At 45.9% G+C, this 16930-nt stretch overlaps 1 protein-coding gene across 3 annotated transcripts in view; it reads left to right on the top strand.

Annotated features, from left to right (window-relative positions):
- Window positions 1–16930, top strand: part of NRP2 (neuropilin 2) — a 116457-nt gene that overhangs the window by 74419 nt on the left and 25108 nt on the right. For all 3 annotated transcript variants that reach the window (XM_017536874.2, XM_017536875.2, XM_037741488.1), the window contains exons 13-15: window positions 8219–8481; window positions 9993–10089; window positions 11309–11329. In XM_017536874.2, the coding sequence (XP_017392363.1) occupies window positions 8219–8481; window positions 9993–10089; window positions 11309–11329 (381 nt within the window). The remainder of the gene's footprint in view (window positions 1–8218; window positions 8482–9992; window positions 10090–11308; window positions 11330–16930) is intronic.

The following is a 16930-nucleotide window of genomic DNA, read 5'->3' on the forward strand; positions in this document are numbered from 1 at the left end:
AAGAAAGGAGGTGTCTCCATCAAGGACGGGGGGCATCAGGGTGAAGGGAAAGGTGGGCTGGAGAGCAACTATCCTAGTCGAAGTGCCTGACATGGGCCATGTGATCCGCGGGGCCGTGGAAACTACTTACATTCCTTGGATGTTTTCTGAGTTCGTTGTTTTTCTCATATTTTTTTCTTTTTTTTTTTTTTTCTTTTCCTTTCAAGTAAGCAATTAGTTGTGTTCTTTTTGGCCAGGGGTTGCCGAAGGCTGGTAAGACACCCACTGGTTTCATTCTCCTGTTTTTGTTTTTCAAGATAGTCTTTCAAGCCACTCAGAATTTCTGTTTTTAGCTCTTTGCTTGTGGCTTAGCTGCCTGGAGTGTGTTCACACCAGCCCCTGGGGACCCTGCTCCAAATCCAATGACCCCTGCTAGCTGCAGAGAAACAATGTTCTCTCAGAGGCCGCTTTGCCTTTCCTCTGTAGCGACAATGACATAGCAAGTGCACCCCTTAGCAGGAGATGGCATTTCCCTACAGATATTCTCAGGTGCTTTGATCATAGACAGAGTTTTGAGAATGATCAGAGGACTGCCTTTAAGAACCAAGGCAAAAACTCCTGGAGATCATAGGGTGGGCAGGTATCTAAAGCTGCAGCATTGAATTTGGTAGCCAAGAGCCACGTGTGGCAATTTAAATTAATTAAAATGATTACAGCCAAAACTTGAGTGCTGCTGTCCCACCAGCTACGTTCCAAGGGCACAGTCGCCACGCTGTATTGGTCAGTGCATACACAGGGCATGTCCCTGTCTACAGGACCTCATGGGATGTTGTATTGGACCATGCTCCTCCAGTGCTCTGGGCATTAACATGAGAGCAACCTCCAGGGGCCCTTGCTGATGCTTTAGTTCCTCGGTTTTGGTATGAACCAAGAAGCAAGTAATGGGGGGATGTGTCTTCTCTGGGATCCCTTGATGGAAGTGTTCAGTGGCTGGTATCTTTATAGCTGCTTCATTCTACCTCACTGGATAACTACAGTAAAGTAAGCAAGTAACATGGCATTAGATAGTGTAGGAACTATTGTTAACCAAAAGGCACATCGTAAGTAAATATTAATACTAAGTAAGGCCGATAATAATAATCATTGTGATTGTTGCAGTGATTATTATGATTGTCAGGAATGAGACAAAGAAGACTAGGTAAAGGGTAATAGGCCAGGTCAGCTTCAGAATCCTCCAGTGTGCGTTCCCCCAACTGTGTGCTCTTTTATTTATGGATTGGCCGTGTGAAGTCTGATTATAGTATTACTTCAATAGCTTTATATCATGAAAGTGATAGAGAGAAAACAAGCGAAGCTGATATTCGACAAAGTTTTGGCTGCCTAGTTTATTCGTTGATGGGCTTGAGGGAACAGAACCTTTACTCTAGGCTTGAAAACAAGCTCAAGTCTTGTTTTTAAGCCTAGAGTAATTGTTTTAAAAACAAGATTATGGTCACTCACGCCTGTAATCCCAACACTTTGGGAGGCTGAGGCAGGTGGATCACCTGAGGTCGGGAGTTCAAGACCAGCCTGACCAACATGGAGAAACCCCATCTCTACTGAAAATACAAAATTAGCCGAGCATGGCATGCCCGTAATCCCAGCTACTTGGGAGGCTGAGGCAGGAGAATCGCTTGAACCCGGGAGGTAGAGGTTGTGGTGAGCCAAGATTACGCCATTGCACTCCAGCCTGGGCAACAAGAGCAAAACTCCATTTCAAAAGAAACAAGTTCAAGTGGGAGAAAGTCAAGAATTCTAATGTCATGAAATATTCAGATTTTACAAATGGTGGTTGGCTATTCCTTCAAATATAAGTGGTAAAATTGTGAATGCCTCATTGGGGCGGTTTTGATGGGGCCATTGAAGAAATTCCATTAGAGTGGGAGACCCGAGCTGTGATTCACTGTGGATGTGCACACAAGAAGATTAAGTGAAGTGTGGGTGGGTATGGTGGGAGGATTGTTGCAGAGAAATCAGAGGAAATAATTGATGAGTGAACTTACTTATGATGGGCTTGATTTTTGACAGTGAGCAAGTGGTGACTGAACTGAAAAGCAACTCTCTGAGTTCAAAAGATCAGGTGGGACCAATGGCAGCAAATAATGCACTGAATTGCTGTTAGATTGAACTGCCTTCAGAAAGAGGTTGCTGTGGCTTGGCTGGGGCACAGACACTGCAAATCCAGAGACAGAACTTCTTGGGCTCTGGACCATGATAGATAGTTAGAGATCAGGAGGAGCTTGGCTAAGAGAAAGCCAACAGTCAAGGAATAATCTCAGGTGGAAAAGAAAAGGATAAAGGCCCTTCTTTAAGGAAGGTAGGAAAATATCCCTGGCTTTCCAGAAAAAATAATAGCAGTAAGAAGCTTTCTTTAGCCTTTTTTTCTGGAAATCATGATTGGTTGAGTACCCCAGCAGCGTGTGGATTGATAATGAAGGGGCAGAATGGCAAGACTGCCTCAATGAAAGCAAAACCTTCATGAAAGCTGGCATAGCAAAAAAACCAGCTCTGGGTAGATCCCTGCAAGAACCAGGACTGAAACCTTCAATGTTCACAAAATAGTCTATTGCAAACCTTGAGAACATCCTGCTAAGTGTATCCAAAGTCAGTGTTTCCCTTAACTGGTTGCTAATTTGAGGACCTTAGCAGAGATGGGCTGACCTTGGAAGGCCAGCTGAGGACTGACTCATGTTTTAAGCATGGACTATACAAAGAGACTACACCTCTTACAGCACCAAATATTCTTTCAGATGGCTGTTCTAGTAGGAGGCCAAGATGCTAGCCAGGAGATGTGCATGTTGGACAGATGGTGTGTTTGGCTTTGTGATAGCCAGGAGGATCAAGCTGGTGATTTATTTCAGGGTTTGGTTCAGTGTAGACGCAACTGATTCCATGCCTATTGGGCCAGTCGCAGTCACGTGTTCACTTGACACTTAAGCAGCTGAAGACAGATGCGGCCGTAAATCGCCAGGTGAAATATCAAGAGACCCTTTCTAGAGACAGCAGCAGGTTAAAATGCTGAACGGCCCTGGCCTCGGCACTTCCTCTTCACCCTTTCAAACTCCTGTTGTGCATTCCCAGGTGATTGTTTTCCCTGTATTGTTGGCAACAACAGATGCTGTGGGTCAAGGACCTAGAGGAATGCCTCCCAAATATGTCAGGTCCAGGAGGAGAGGGATTGTATCTCTGGGACATTATTTCTTCATTCTCTTTCAGCAACAGAACATATTTTCTTTCCATTGTCTTTTTTCTTGGAAGCCGTCCATTGCCAGCATCACAGCCATCAGCTACAAGAGCAAGAAGGCAGCTTCCAACAGGCAGGGCTGGTTCTTAGCCGGTCAGTTGTCATGTTCAGGCAACCTTTTGACAATCCAAAGGGCTTTTCCTTAAGGTTCAAGTAAATCAAAAAGTAGCTCCCCACCACACCAGCTCTTTTCACCATCAAGTAATCAGTAGCCACTGCATACTTAGAACCTCTTCTGTGTCTGGCAGTGGTGGGCCATAAACTGGGAGGTGCCAGTAGAACACAGTTCAGTTGCAGCACGTGTTTGATCTCAATATCTATGTGTGGGTGCCATGACTTAAAAGACTGAAGCATTTATAATAGCTTGGAAGAGGGGTCAATGGAAAAGCAACACTGCCCTAGAAAGTAGACATTTGAACCATGCCCTAGAAAGTAGACATTTGAAGGGGCAAGGGTTCCTTGGGACACAAAGACTGTAAGTCTTACTTCTTCACAAGTGAAAATGTCTCTAAGTTGACGAACAGAAGTTGGCTGTGCTCCATCAGGGATGGGAGGGGAAATGTCTCTAAATGACAGCAAGAAAACTTTAAACTGAACTTAAGAAGTTCCTGATGGTTTGGATTGTGACCCAGAAAACATACTGCAGACATGGCCTTTGGAAACTCCTTCTCTGGAGAATTTAAAGGAAAGGGTGGACAGCTGTTCTCGGATGCTTTTGGCATGGTTCCTCTGGGAGGTAGGACCGGCCTGCCCTAAGATCACTTGAGGTCCCACTCCTGCTTCAGGATCATGTAACATTTTATTTCATCTACTGTGGATCAACACAAAAGACCTGTGGTGAACAGTACAGGATGGAAAACTTGGGGCCAGCTGGTTTCTGGGGTTAGAGAGGAGAAGGGGAACCAGTCTTAGTCCAGAGAACATCTTTACTGCCCTCATGCCAAACATACTTCTTTCTGAGTCTTGGGATGGCCTTCCTGGGTTATTGGTGGTCTTTCTATCCTTTTTCTTTCCAAGTAAAATAAAGGCAAGCACAGGAGGCAGCGTGTAGAGTGATATTAATAGTAATAATAACTTTCCTGAGCTCCTACTGTGTCCTTGTTACTGTGCAAAGCACTTCACCTAGCTCATGCCATTTACCCTTCCCACAGCTCGATGCAGTAACACTGTCTTTGCATCCATTTTACAGATGGAAAGGTTGAGGCTTTAAAAGGTTAGTGAGTTAGGTCGGGAGTCCATCCCAGATGAGAAGCCATGCTCTGGCAGGTTTACTCAGTCCAATCAGGGTTCAGATCCTACATCACTTCAATTCTCCAAGCCCCAGTTTCTTTCTGGTGAAAATGGAGAAAATGGTATTTATTTTGCAAGACTAGATTTCACAGGGAAGGTGACATTAGGTGAGGTAGGTAAAGCCTGTATACCAACTCTCAGGAGCAGCAGGTGTTCAGCAAGTTATTTCCTTTCCCCCTGCTCTTCCTCTCCCTTCCGTGGGCTTCTCCTGGTCTGAGTCAATTCTTTCATGATGTCCCTGGTTCTAATCAGGCCTCTCTCAGTGACAGGGGCTTTGCAGGCTCAGCGTCTCTCTGACTGATGTCTACTGCTAATTCCTTAAATTTACATATCATCTTTCTTCCCTGGAGCTCATAGCACTTAACAGACAAGTGGGGCACAAATGATTTAACGAAGTGAAATCCAGAGGCCTGCTCGTCTGGAGATTCTGCAAACTAGTGGATTAGCTCAGATGTCAGCACTGAATTATGATCCTTCAGCTGCTCGTGCTAAGCATGCCACTAGCATTAACTCCCTGGTCTTGCAATGGTCCCTTAAATCATGCATAGAGATTGTCATTTTATTGTGAGAGGGAGAAAGGAGAGGAGAAGGAAGAGGAGGGCAGGGGGGCTACCTGGGGGTTACTGGAAGGGGCAGACCATGAAACCTTTGACCTGGCTGTGTCTGGAATTTTACTAACAGGGTGGATGCATAGAACAGACCCAAATACAGTCCATTCAGCACAGTTCTTCCCGCCTCCACACACATTTTACTCACCAAATTCTAACCATGATGCCGTGATTTCCCTGTCATTTAAGAATGTAAATTCACACAAGTGGCAGTATTTCTGCCAAGCAATTTTCAGGCAGCAAGTGGGTCTTATTTGCGAAACTGTGAAGGAAGAAGGCTGAATAATAAATCTCTAAAATCTGGTTTCCTTTATATGTAAGGTGGCAACAGTAAGGGCTTGGAGATTAGCGGGAGCTTGGGAGCATTTGAGGGGTTCTCGCTGGTGTCTCAATACACTGAGTGCTTCCACAAGCCACCTTGTCATTACTGGTGCACCTCACCTTTGAAAGGGGCTGTTGGCTTGGGAGGGTGGAGGGAATTGTGAAGGGATTATATCTGAGGGATTATGAGAAGCTAGCTGATTCTCCCGTCCTTATTTGCAATGGATAGCCTCATATCATTCTTTAACCATGTATTTGTCATTCTTCATTCATTCATTCATAGAAACAAAATTTTCTTGAGGAGTGGCATATATATAGCACTATCTAGGGGTAGAGAGAAGAAGCAATATTAAACCTGATTTACAATAGGTTACAATAGGTAAGACCAGGATTTACAATATAACTGGGGTGATAAACAAAGACACACCAAAAAAACAGCTAAATTATGATGCCAGGCAGTGAGTGATTACCTACTGAAATCCATGGAAAATGGCCTGAAGTTCTTTTAAAAACAAGGTAAAGTCAGCAGTACAGTCAGTAAATGCTAGAGTTGTTGAGAAAAGAAGGGGATTAATGTTGTGTGTGCCAGAATAGTTAGGAGAAGAGCTAGCAAAAGAGACAGGATGGGTGGAGTGGTTGGGGAGTGGAAAATTACAGCTAAGAGGTGCGGATGCAGCAATGGGCCCAGTAGGAAAGCCAGTTTGCCTCAAACAGAGTGTGATTGATTGCAAGGACTTGGGGCAAGCTACCTGCAGAGCAGCTGAAATAAAGAACTTATTGCATGAAGCTGGAAAACCTGCAGTCAGGTCTGGGCTCTGTCACTGAAGTCGCCTCCCTACCTTGGAAAAATCACATTAACCTTTCTGAGCCTGATTCTTCATCATGTGCAAGGTAAGGTTAGTAAGTCCCAGCTCACAAGAATATAGAAAGATGAAATGAAATACTGCTTGTCAATGTGCTTGTAACAGGTAAAGCATTATGCAAGAATGAGCTTTAATTATTATCATTAACAGCAGCAGTAATAAGATCTGATAGGGAAAGCATAGGTTTAGAAGATCTTTGAAGGTCTGATTTGGCATCAGTGTATCCTCCCTCAGCAGACACCATCACTAATTCTCTTCTGTAGACAGCTGCCTTTTAGTTATCTGTGCTGATTTTGGCCTTGCAGAGGTCACACCTTATGGGGTATGTAGACAGACATAGCTTTGGATGGTTGAGGAAGCACAAACTGCGTTCCCACATATGCATAGCAAACTAGTCTCATTTGACTTCAGGGGAGCATAGCTTCTAAAGCACTAATCCCAGAAAGTCTAACAGGAAGGGGCTTAGGGGATCAGGGAGGCAGGCAAGGCAGCTGGGGAGCCAAGGAGGAAGGAACTGTTTCTGGGCCACTGATGGGAGGTCCAGCACAGGCTGCTCTCACCTAGAAAGGTGATGTCAGCAGGATTAACAACAGCAAAGCAGCGGTCCAGGGACTATTGCATTGATTCAAGACTCTGGAATCCTTGCCCATCTACCCTGACAAGTCCAGGATGTTCATAGTCCCCGTGGAGTAAGAAAGCTCTGTGCACCTGTCTCAGGTTAACATGACCTCACACTAACGTGATCCTAAGGCATCTGACATGCCCACATTCCATGCTGTGTATGTGGTAGAAAAGTGACCCTGCCATCTTGCAGAAGTATTCAGCATAAGATGCCCCTATGTTTCAGGGCCAAAAAGAGGTACTGAGATTTCCTCACCAAATGCCACCTTGTTCTCTGTACAAGTGGCCAGAACAGTCCTGTATAAGTTGGATTTGAAGGTGCAGGTCCCCACACCTGTGTCTGCAAGGCATGTGGTCTGCCAACAGCAAGAAGAACTCGGTCTTCCACATGAGTATCTGATGAATTTGAAACCAATCAGCCAAAAAGACCATTTTCCAAACATTTGGATTGGTAAACCCTTAATTTCCTAAAACACATATATTCTCTGCTAAATACATAGCCTTTGTTAATAATAATGACAGCACCTTTATCATTGAAGCCATATGTGCCTGGCTGTCTGAGAAAGGCCAGGTTCAAGTCTGCCTGCATCACCCCTTTCAGCTCCCAACCTCTGTTCTGCTTGAAGGTGACACTGGGCTTCTGAGTCACCGTCACTAGAGCCCAGGCATCATCTAGCAGCACTGATGGAGACAGAAGGTTTTAAATGTCTGCCATTTGGACAGCGCCCAGCCAAGATGGCCAGGGCTAGAAGCATCAACCACCTGGTCATAGTCACCCTCCAACCTAGCAGCCACCTCACCCCCTATAATCTGTCCCCTTGTAATGCAGTTCATCAGATTGCACTGGCCCTTTGGGTGAGCTAGTGGTGAATAAGATGTGGGTCTGACCTCTTGGAATCTAGAGGGAGAAGAAGGGCACACACATACCACCAACCAACCAACCAAGACGTAAGGCGACCTTGCCAGGTGCTCCATGTGAAAGAGATGGAAAGGAAATGATACTGAGAAATAGGCAGGAGGGACCAATTTGACTTAGAGGCTCAAAAAAGGGCTTCAAGAAGACACAGCATTTGAATCAAGGCTCTAAAGAAGCCTTAAGAAAGGGACACAGAGCCTCGGGAACAAGGACATGAATAAACCAAAAGACACTGAAACTCCAGTCCCAACTAGCCCCTGGAGAGAGCACAGCAGCACACTGGTGTCTTTCCCAAGTGTTTATTCGAGAACCTCTGTTTGGGTTTGTTTCCCCCCAGATGACAGGAATTTCTTGCGGCTGCAGAGTGACAGCCAGAGAGAGGGCCAGTATGCGCGGCTCATCAGCCCCCCAGTCCACCTGCCCCAGAGCCCGGTGTGCATGGAGTTCCAGTACCAGGCCACGGGCGGCCGCGGGGTGGCGCTGCAGGTGGTGCGGGAAGCCAGCCAGGAGAGCAAGCTGCTGTGGGTCATCCGCGAGGACCAGGGCGGCGAGTGGAAGCACGGGAGGATCATCCTGCCCAGCTACGACATGGAGTACCAGGTGGGGTGAGCCAGAGGGGAATCTTGTGATCCGTATTTCAGTATTTCAAAGGGCCGAGCCCATTCATCATTAGGGAACGTGGTTAAGCGCTACTGTTTTCATTGTGTTTCTCGCGTTGCCATGGCAACTGAATGACACTCTTATTTGTTATTCAGAATATGCCTATCTCTACACCCAGACTTGGTTCTTTGTTCCTCCTGTTGCCTTTTATATTGCTGAAATCTTCAACAAATGTTTCTCCTCTCCATTTTATTTTAGATTGCTATCAGGTAGGCTGACAAGGGACACAGAAGCCAGGGAAACAAACACAAACCCTCCACACACAAGGAAAGAGGCCTGTGGAGCCCCTTCAGATCTGGGGAGGAAACAGGATAATCTCCCAGACCTGTTCCAGGGAGCGTGAACACAGGAAGGGGAGCGGGTGCTGTTCGTGCTCAGTGGCCGGCAGACGTGAGAGGCTCCCGAATGAGTGCTCTCTCTCTCTCACCAGCTCCAGGGATGGAGTTCTGTTATCTCTGCCCCACAGAGCAGGAGACTGAGGCACAGATGGGTACATTCAGCTGTGGCTGCAACTTGGGTAGGAGTAGACACACTGTGGAAGAGGTGACTGAGAACCAGCCAAAGCATTAACCTTCTCCTTCCCAGACGAGGAGCAGCAACAGATGGCTGGTGAGGCAGCCAACTGCTCACCCAGCTTGCCAGAGGACATGTGCTAGTTAGCAGAGAGGAACCCGGGGAGGGTGAGCATGAGGAATGACTGAAGACCACAGAGCTGAGGGGCTTCTGTGCAAAGCCTGCAGTCCCTGTCTCTTGAGGCAGCAAGGCGTCCTGAGACCCTCCAATCTGGGTTCCCACTTACTCACCTGAGTGCATTGTATTGTAACTACCTGTTTGCATTTGTGTCTCAACCAGTAGATGGATGAGCTTCTCTGGACAGAGAACTTGTCTTAACAGGTTTTGTTACTATCCTTGTGTCCAGCGCATAGTAGGTGCTCAATAAACAGCTGGTGAAAAAACAAATTATTTTCCTACTAGTTGTAATAATGAAGCTGTAAGGCAACTTAGAATAGGGAGCATAAATCCAAGCCTATGTGCTGTATTTCTCACATTACCCCCACTTATTTGTGTCTTCTGAGTTTCCAATACCTGCATTGGGCATTTGAAAGATTTATGAGACAGGAACCTCAAAAATAGCAAGGGAAATTTCAACCCCTCTTTCAATATTCTCTGACTATGGTCCTTTTAATCAATACATTCTAGTTACTGGACAACAATATCCACCCACTTGTTATATTTTCTTATTCCCTCAAATATGCATTTGATTTGAACAAACTCATTTTAAATTAAGATTTCAAGAGCTGTAGCCATGTGGTCAACAGATGTGTACCAGGTGCAATACACACACACACACATACACACTTTAAGCTGCAGCTAACAGAAAATTGGAAATCTTTGCACTGTTTGGACTAGGAGACTCAGTTAACCATGGCTCTTATTCTTCTGGCTTCTAGATTGTGTTCGAGGGAGTGATAGGGAAAGGACGATCGGGAGAGATTGCCATTGATGACATTCGGATAAGCACTGATGTCCCACTGGAGAGCTGCATGGGTATGTGAATATCTGTGTCTTCGTGGCTCTTTCAAATAAGACACCAAGGGCTGGGATAAGCAAGAGGAGGCAGCACACTATCTTCAAATGCGGTTATTACCGAGTGGGTGGGGCAGCAACAGTCTATGCAGGAGGTAAGGTGTGGGTGTAGTTGTGTCTTGGGCTGTGTTCAGGGTGGGAGGGGTGTGAGATGAGGGGAAGGCTTATATCCCTATTCCCAATCAGAAATGGACATGCACTAAGTACATGGAGGTTCAGGGTGCCAAGACCCCATCAGCAAACCCCAGCTTTTAGCAAAGAAAATGCTAGAGGACGAGAGCAACTGCCAGTCAAAATTATATGCTGGAAAGATTTGATGGATTTAATGGAAGCCTTCACTGGTGGGCAAAAATGGTGCATATGTTATATAAGAGTGATAACACAATTATCCAAGTAGCTCTTTTACATGAATGAATTGCAGAGCAAACTGTGGCATTTGAAGTAAGGTTTCAGATTTTTCTTTAAAACGAGTAGCTCTAATGCCCAGGATCCCAAAGTTGTTGTAGGATAGACGTTGTAGGTATAGTCCAGGTGACTGTCACGAGAAGGATGTCATAACTGTCATCTTGGTCAAAAGTACCTGAACAGCCAGCCCACCTGAGATGCACCCATTTTCTTCAGGGTCTCCTGCTTCAGAGGAGGTCACCTGAAGTGCACGCTGACTGTGTCCCTTCAGGGCCATGGACATTCCCCAAACCAAGAGGGGAACCCTGAGAAGGAATGGGGACTGCTTTCAGTCAGCAGAGTGGCTGCAGTAACTCACCAACTGCTTTTCTTGGCACACGAGTCCGGGTGTGTGTGTGCTTGATGATGTCAGAAGCACCTGGGACCACCCCAGTCCCTTTGGGCAACTCTCAGGTCCCGGGCATCTAAAAGTAAGCCAGCCTCTGAGAAAGTAATCAGCAGTAAGTGACTGATTACAATGCTTTAGGGACCCATTTCTCTATGAAGGACTTTTTGTTCCAAAGCAACTTTGAGAATCCCCTCCCCACCACCACCCCATGATGATGATGTGTTAGACCCAGCCCAGAACACGTGGAAGATGTGGGCACTTTCCATGGAGAGGTACAAAAAAACTCAGTGCAGTCATCCTCGTCATCATATGCAACCAATTATTCAACCTGTGTTCACCTATTTATTCCCTTTAACTAAGTCCAATTTTTTGTCTATTTTTTTTCAGAACCCATCTCAGCTTTTGCAGGTGAGAATTTTAAAGGTAAAAGAAAATATTTTTTTGCATGCCTTTTCCTTCCCCCATGTGATGTGAATTTGGTGGGGGAAATCAACCTCCAAATTTGTCAAATCTTCAAAGAGAAAAGAGACGCCACACCTTCCTGCCACTAGATGGCACTAGCAACAGCTGTAGCTGTGGGGAAGGGGATTAAGATCCTCACTGCCTCTTGTTTAATTAAAGTTTAGAAACCTATTAATAGAGACAAATAGGTTACAGATGGACCTTTCAGCCTTGCATTGTCCAACGTGGAGCAATGAGGCTGAAAATGCAGGAGTGGTGAGGAAGGAGGAACTGTGGGAATAATGAACCCAAAAAAATCAGTATAAATTCAAAGTGAACTGAGGTGACAATGATTTGTTTTAGCCTGAAGATGGCTTCTTTCCAGTTCCAAGGTACTAAGGCAGCAGTCTCAGTTAACCCTCAGTGAGGGACAGTGGCAGGCAGCTTGTGAGGGAAGGAACTTAGGGAAGAGACACAGGAGTGGTGGCCTGAGGAGGAAGAGTTGCCAGATTTAGGACCGGGTATCCAGTCAAGGGAATAAGGAGGTACATTCCATGACTGGGGCTAAAGGACTTTAAATGCAGGACTGGAAATCAGAAGGACGTCTTCTCCCCAAGAAAGCAAAGAGAGAGCAGAGCAAAGTAAGAAGAATTGGGGATGCTTGCCTCACCCAGGTTTTAAAAAAAAAAAAAGGCCTCCATCCAACCTTGGGTGATGGCAATGTCATTTGAGCTTTATAATGCAGCTGGCTGTATATTTTGCCCTCTTTGCAATCCTATTAGCTGACACTGCTGAAGTTTCCATACTGGTTTCTAATGCCAAACATTTAGGAGTCCCTCTAAATACTTCACTGCGGTTGGCCTGAGTGTAAAAGCAAACACAGAAACACTCATCCTCACCAAGTGATGGGGGCTCTTCATGACCTGTTTGATGCCAGCAATTGTGAGGATGGCTGTGCCCTGTTTTAACTGGCTGGGCTTAACCCTACAAGTGGCAGCACTGCAGAGATAAGGGCAGACATTTTTATATCTGACGTCTAGACTCGTTATCTTCACTCTCATTAATCTGTCCAGCTCCGGGCTAGAGAGAGATGAATTCCTGGTTTGCCACCTAGATGTGCTCCCTGACTCCAAATCATCCCACCCAATTTGCCACTCATCAGCTCTAAGACAGCCAGTGAGGAACAAAGCTGCAGACGCCAGGGGAATGGCAAACCGACCTAGAGGACATTTCCTTTCTTGCCCTTCCTTGAGTCCCTGAACCCCTTGCCCACTCCCTGCTCCACAGTTCTAAAAGTATTAAGAGTATTCATGTACATACACTGCTGCTCTCTGGGGGTGAGATTTACGTTCACGTAAATCCAAAGTATTGGAAAGAAAGCTGAGAGCCAAACCGAACGACTTGGATTACAGTTGAATTCGAGTTCTAACCTTCGGGACCCAAGGTAATGCTTACGTTGATGAAGTGAAATCTGTGGACGTTGTTTCACCTGACTGTCTTTGGGTTGTGGCGACTCACAGTTCCCAGAAAGGCTGGGTAAAGACGTGCCAGCAGCTGCTGCAGACTGTGCTGTGTGCACATCGTGTCGGGTCGTGATTGACAAGTACACTGGCTAAGTGCTTCACTTTTGTAAGAGAATAACCAGACCAGGGCACGTGCACTCTCCTTGAAGCTGTGCTCACCATGAGGCTTCACAGGCCCGTCATGCTCTCTCGTAAAAAATACATACATAAAACCTCATCTGAGCGGCAGTGCTCATTTAGCCAAAATAAACACAGAGCTTAGTGACTTGAAGGTAAGAATTTCCAGGGTGCTCCTGGTGGGCTGCTTTGAGGCTAAGCAAAGGCAGTGCACGAGTTGCATGGATTGGGCCATGGCTTTCGTCTTGGAGGATGGCAGGCATCTTTGGGAAGAAGAACCCAAGTCCCAAGGAGCAGAGGCGTGGCCGATGGACATAGTAAAGAGCAGAATCAGAATCGGGAATGGAGAATTTCATTCACCTCGGCACATTTGACATAGAGATCTGAATTGGTAGCCAGATGAACCTAGTGCCATGAGTCTCCCCTTTCTGGCTGAGACCCATTTGACCCCAGCATGCAACTCTGTGCCTTGAGCAAACTTTTCTGTTTGAGAGAGGAGAGAGGACTGTGTGTTCCCTCTAACCCAGTGACTCATATACTGTTCTTCTTATGGTCAGGACAGCAAGAGTCATCTCTTGGTCAGGGCATAAAAGCAGTCTTTTAACTCAAAAACAATGGAAACAGAGAAATCTGGTTTGGGCAGGCAAGGTATGGAAAGCTGATGTTGAAACGCTACCAACCATAGACATTTACATTGTTAGTACGTTTTTTAAATTGGAGCGTTTATCTTTTCCCTTATAAATGAATCATGCAACAGGAAGTAATCTCATTCTTTAGGATCAAACAATGTATGGATAAATCTTTAGGGAAATACAATGAAAGTGGCCTTTGGACCTGTAGTTATTAGCTGGTCTTGATCTTTTGTATTTTGAAGTATCTTTCATTTTACATCTCTTACCGATTTCTTGCCATGCAATATTTTTTTTAAATTCAGATCATCCTGTGATTTCTGCTTAGTGTATATAAACATACATTGTGTAGCAGGGTGTGAGTCAGTAATGAAGAAAAGCCTGGGAGGAAAAGAGGGCTGTGTTGAGAAGGGAGAAAGAGAAGAGAGAATGAATAAACTGTGTTGTCATGTGATTTTTTTAAAAAGACCCTTTTTTGTGGTTGTTATGAGTCACATTTTAAACAATGTAGCCTGGGTGTGCATTCTTCTCCTTTCTTTTCTTTTTTAAAGCAGTGGCTATAAACATGGTGCCGTCATGTATCTTTTCTAGGATTTGAGCTTTAGCAAACGAAAAACCATGTGTATACAGGGGGAAAAAGAACCGAAACGTGGTGCAATTAAGGTGATGGATTATTTCCTCTCACCCAATACTTTCTTTTTTCTTTTTAAAGAAGCCAGTTAAAAATATATAAAGCCCATAATCAGAGTTCTGGGGTTGTTGACCAGGTGGTTATTTTTAACAGCTCACCTTGGAGGCAAGAGCTTTTGTTTGTGTTAGCTGGGCTGTGGGCTTTGAGCGAAGCAGGGGCAGAGAGCCTGTCTGGTGCCCTACTTGTTAGAGACTCACGGAAATCCCAGCAGGGTGCACCTGTGGAAGGTGGTTGTCAGAGGGAAGGATTCGGAATGGCTGTCTTACGCTAGTGGATGCTAACAGGGACATCGGTGTCTCCTGTTTCGGCTGGGAATGTGGGGTTTATGACTCAGACCATTCCTGAGGTCCAGGGGCCCCATTTCTTGGGTTTCCCCAGGTGCCTTTCTGCAGTCCTCCACAGTTCTCATCCAGACAAAACCAGGAGACAGTGCATATCCACAGCTGTCTCTTGGGCATAGAGGGGAGCAGTATGAAGAGAGGCCCATTTCGAGGTCATGCTGATTGGCATTTGACTCCATTCCTCCAGCTTTACATTCCGTTTCTTTGGGGCCAAGTGAGCAATCTCTGCATCTTGCACCCCCATCTCTCCTTTCCCATTCCCACCCTCACCCTCCATTGCCTGCCTTCCAAGGCTTTGTCCGGCAGGATAATGTCCCCTATCCCAGGGCCTGGCCTCAGATTCCCTTTCTCCTTGGACTCCCTTCCTCCCACGCCTCCTTCTCCTGGAAGCCCTTCTGAGACACAGAGAGGGTTAAATGGTGCTTTTGCACATGATCCTCTGATGCAAGGCAGAGAAGTATTCCTCACCCCGTCAGGGTTCCAGATAGGCAGCTGTAGTGTGTGAATCCTCCTCCTTGCCCCACCCCCTTATGTCTCCAGCTGCCAGATGAAGGCTAGGTGTTGCTGAGCGAGAAAGCATGGAGATCAGATGTGTGAAGCGGGTAACTGCTTGGCTGCCATCCTTGCCTGGGGGACACGGGGGTGTTCTTTGTGTGGTTCGCTGGAGCACGCCGCCTCTCCTGCCATGGAGACCTGACACGTCCCCCCTCCCTCAGTTTACCACTCATGTAAACAACTGCTGAGGTCAGCTTATCTAGGGGTGGAAGAAAATGTTTTTCACCAACTTTTCTCTCCAAGAACACAAGGGACAAGACTTAGTTTACCGAAAGTAGCATAAGTACACCAAAGAGTATGAAGCGTCTGAGACTTCAGCCAGTCAGAGATCTGAATTCGGAGGCATTTAAAAATGCCTCTAGATGTGGGAGAAATCCACATGGTTTCTGCCGACTTACTGAAAACATTCCGGTGCCTCCCGCCACACCATGCTCAGAAGGCAGATGGAAAGAGTCGTTTCTCAGTGAGGCCTCTGTGCTTGCGCCTCTTTTTTCCAAACACATCAGAGGGCGTGAGCACATTCTTCTACTATCTTCTGTAAACTTCTCTAGAGGAGCCAACCTTTTTTTGTTTGTTTAATCTCACAAATTAAATAAACCTTTTATCTGAAATGTTCCTTCACCAGCACTTCATTTTTAACCTGTACAGAAAGGACTGTGCGGACGGGCCAGTCCTGAAACAATTCTGGCAAGCAATGAGCCTTTTTTTTGAAAGAAAGAGAGAAGGCTCACCCTGGGTGTCTTTCAAAACACTTCTTTTGGAAACCCAGGTGCCTCCTCCAGGTCCAGACAACATTTCATAAATGCAGCTATAGTAGATGCTTTCTCATTTCAGTGACTCGGTGAGAAACTGACTTGACTGAGACACACCAATCTTTAGACAGGTTCAGACAGAAATAGAGAGCAGAAAGGAAGAGGACTGCTTCCTCTTCCCCCCCTACTTGGTTAGAGCAAGGACTCTGCAAACTTGTTCTGTAAAAGGCCATGTAGTAAGTATCTTGGGTTTTACTGGACATGCAGTCTCTGCTGCAAGGACTCAGCTCTGCCAATGCGGCATAAAAGCATCCATAAGCAATACGTAAACAAATGAGGGCAGCTGTGTTCCAACAAAACTTGATTTATGCAAGCAGGCAGTGGGCTGGATGTGGCCCACAGGCCAGAGTGAGCTGATCCCTGGGTTCGAGCACAGGCTGGGGTTTCGTCCACCGGGTTCCAGCCGTGACTCTGCCACTTGCTGGCAGTGTACGGCTCCTCAGAGGACCCTGAGCCATCTCTTGAGTTTCGCTGAGTGCTGCTCTGCTCTTCTCCACAGTTATCCTCCAGGTGAAACCAGGAGAAAATCACTTGTCCTCTGAAGCCCTCAGGTCTCCCATCAGAGGGTCACAGGAATAAACAAAATGATTCATGTGAAGCCCGTAGACCAATGGTCGACACATAGGAAATGTCCACTCACAGTTACTGTTCTTACACACACGTTTCCCAATTGCATATTAATTCAGTAACCCTATTTGCAGCTAGGAATGGCAGGAACACCACCTCATGTGTAATTGTTTGTCTTATTTTCTTCCATGAGTGGTTTCTCAAACTCTGTTGTTTCTCAAAATTCAAATTCTTGGTGTTTGCAATGCTTTTCTCTAGGGGGCTCAGAACTTTTACAGATGGGAGCCTGTGCAACCTTGCAAATATACTTGGAGTTGAGTTATTGACTATTTA

This window comes from Cebus imitator, unplaced genomic scaffold, assembly GCF_001604975.1.
Source record: "Cebus imitator isolate Cc_AM_T3 unplaced genomic scaffold, Cebus_imitator-1.0 Scaffold101, whole genome shotgun sequence".
Classification (NCBI taxonomy): Eukaryota; Metazoa; Chordata; class Mammalia; order Primates; family Cebidae; genus Cebus; species Cebus imitator.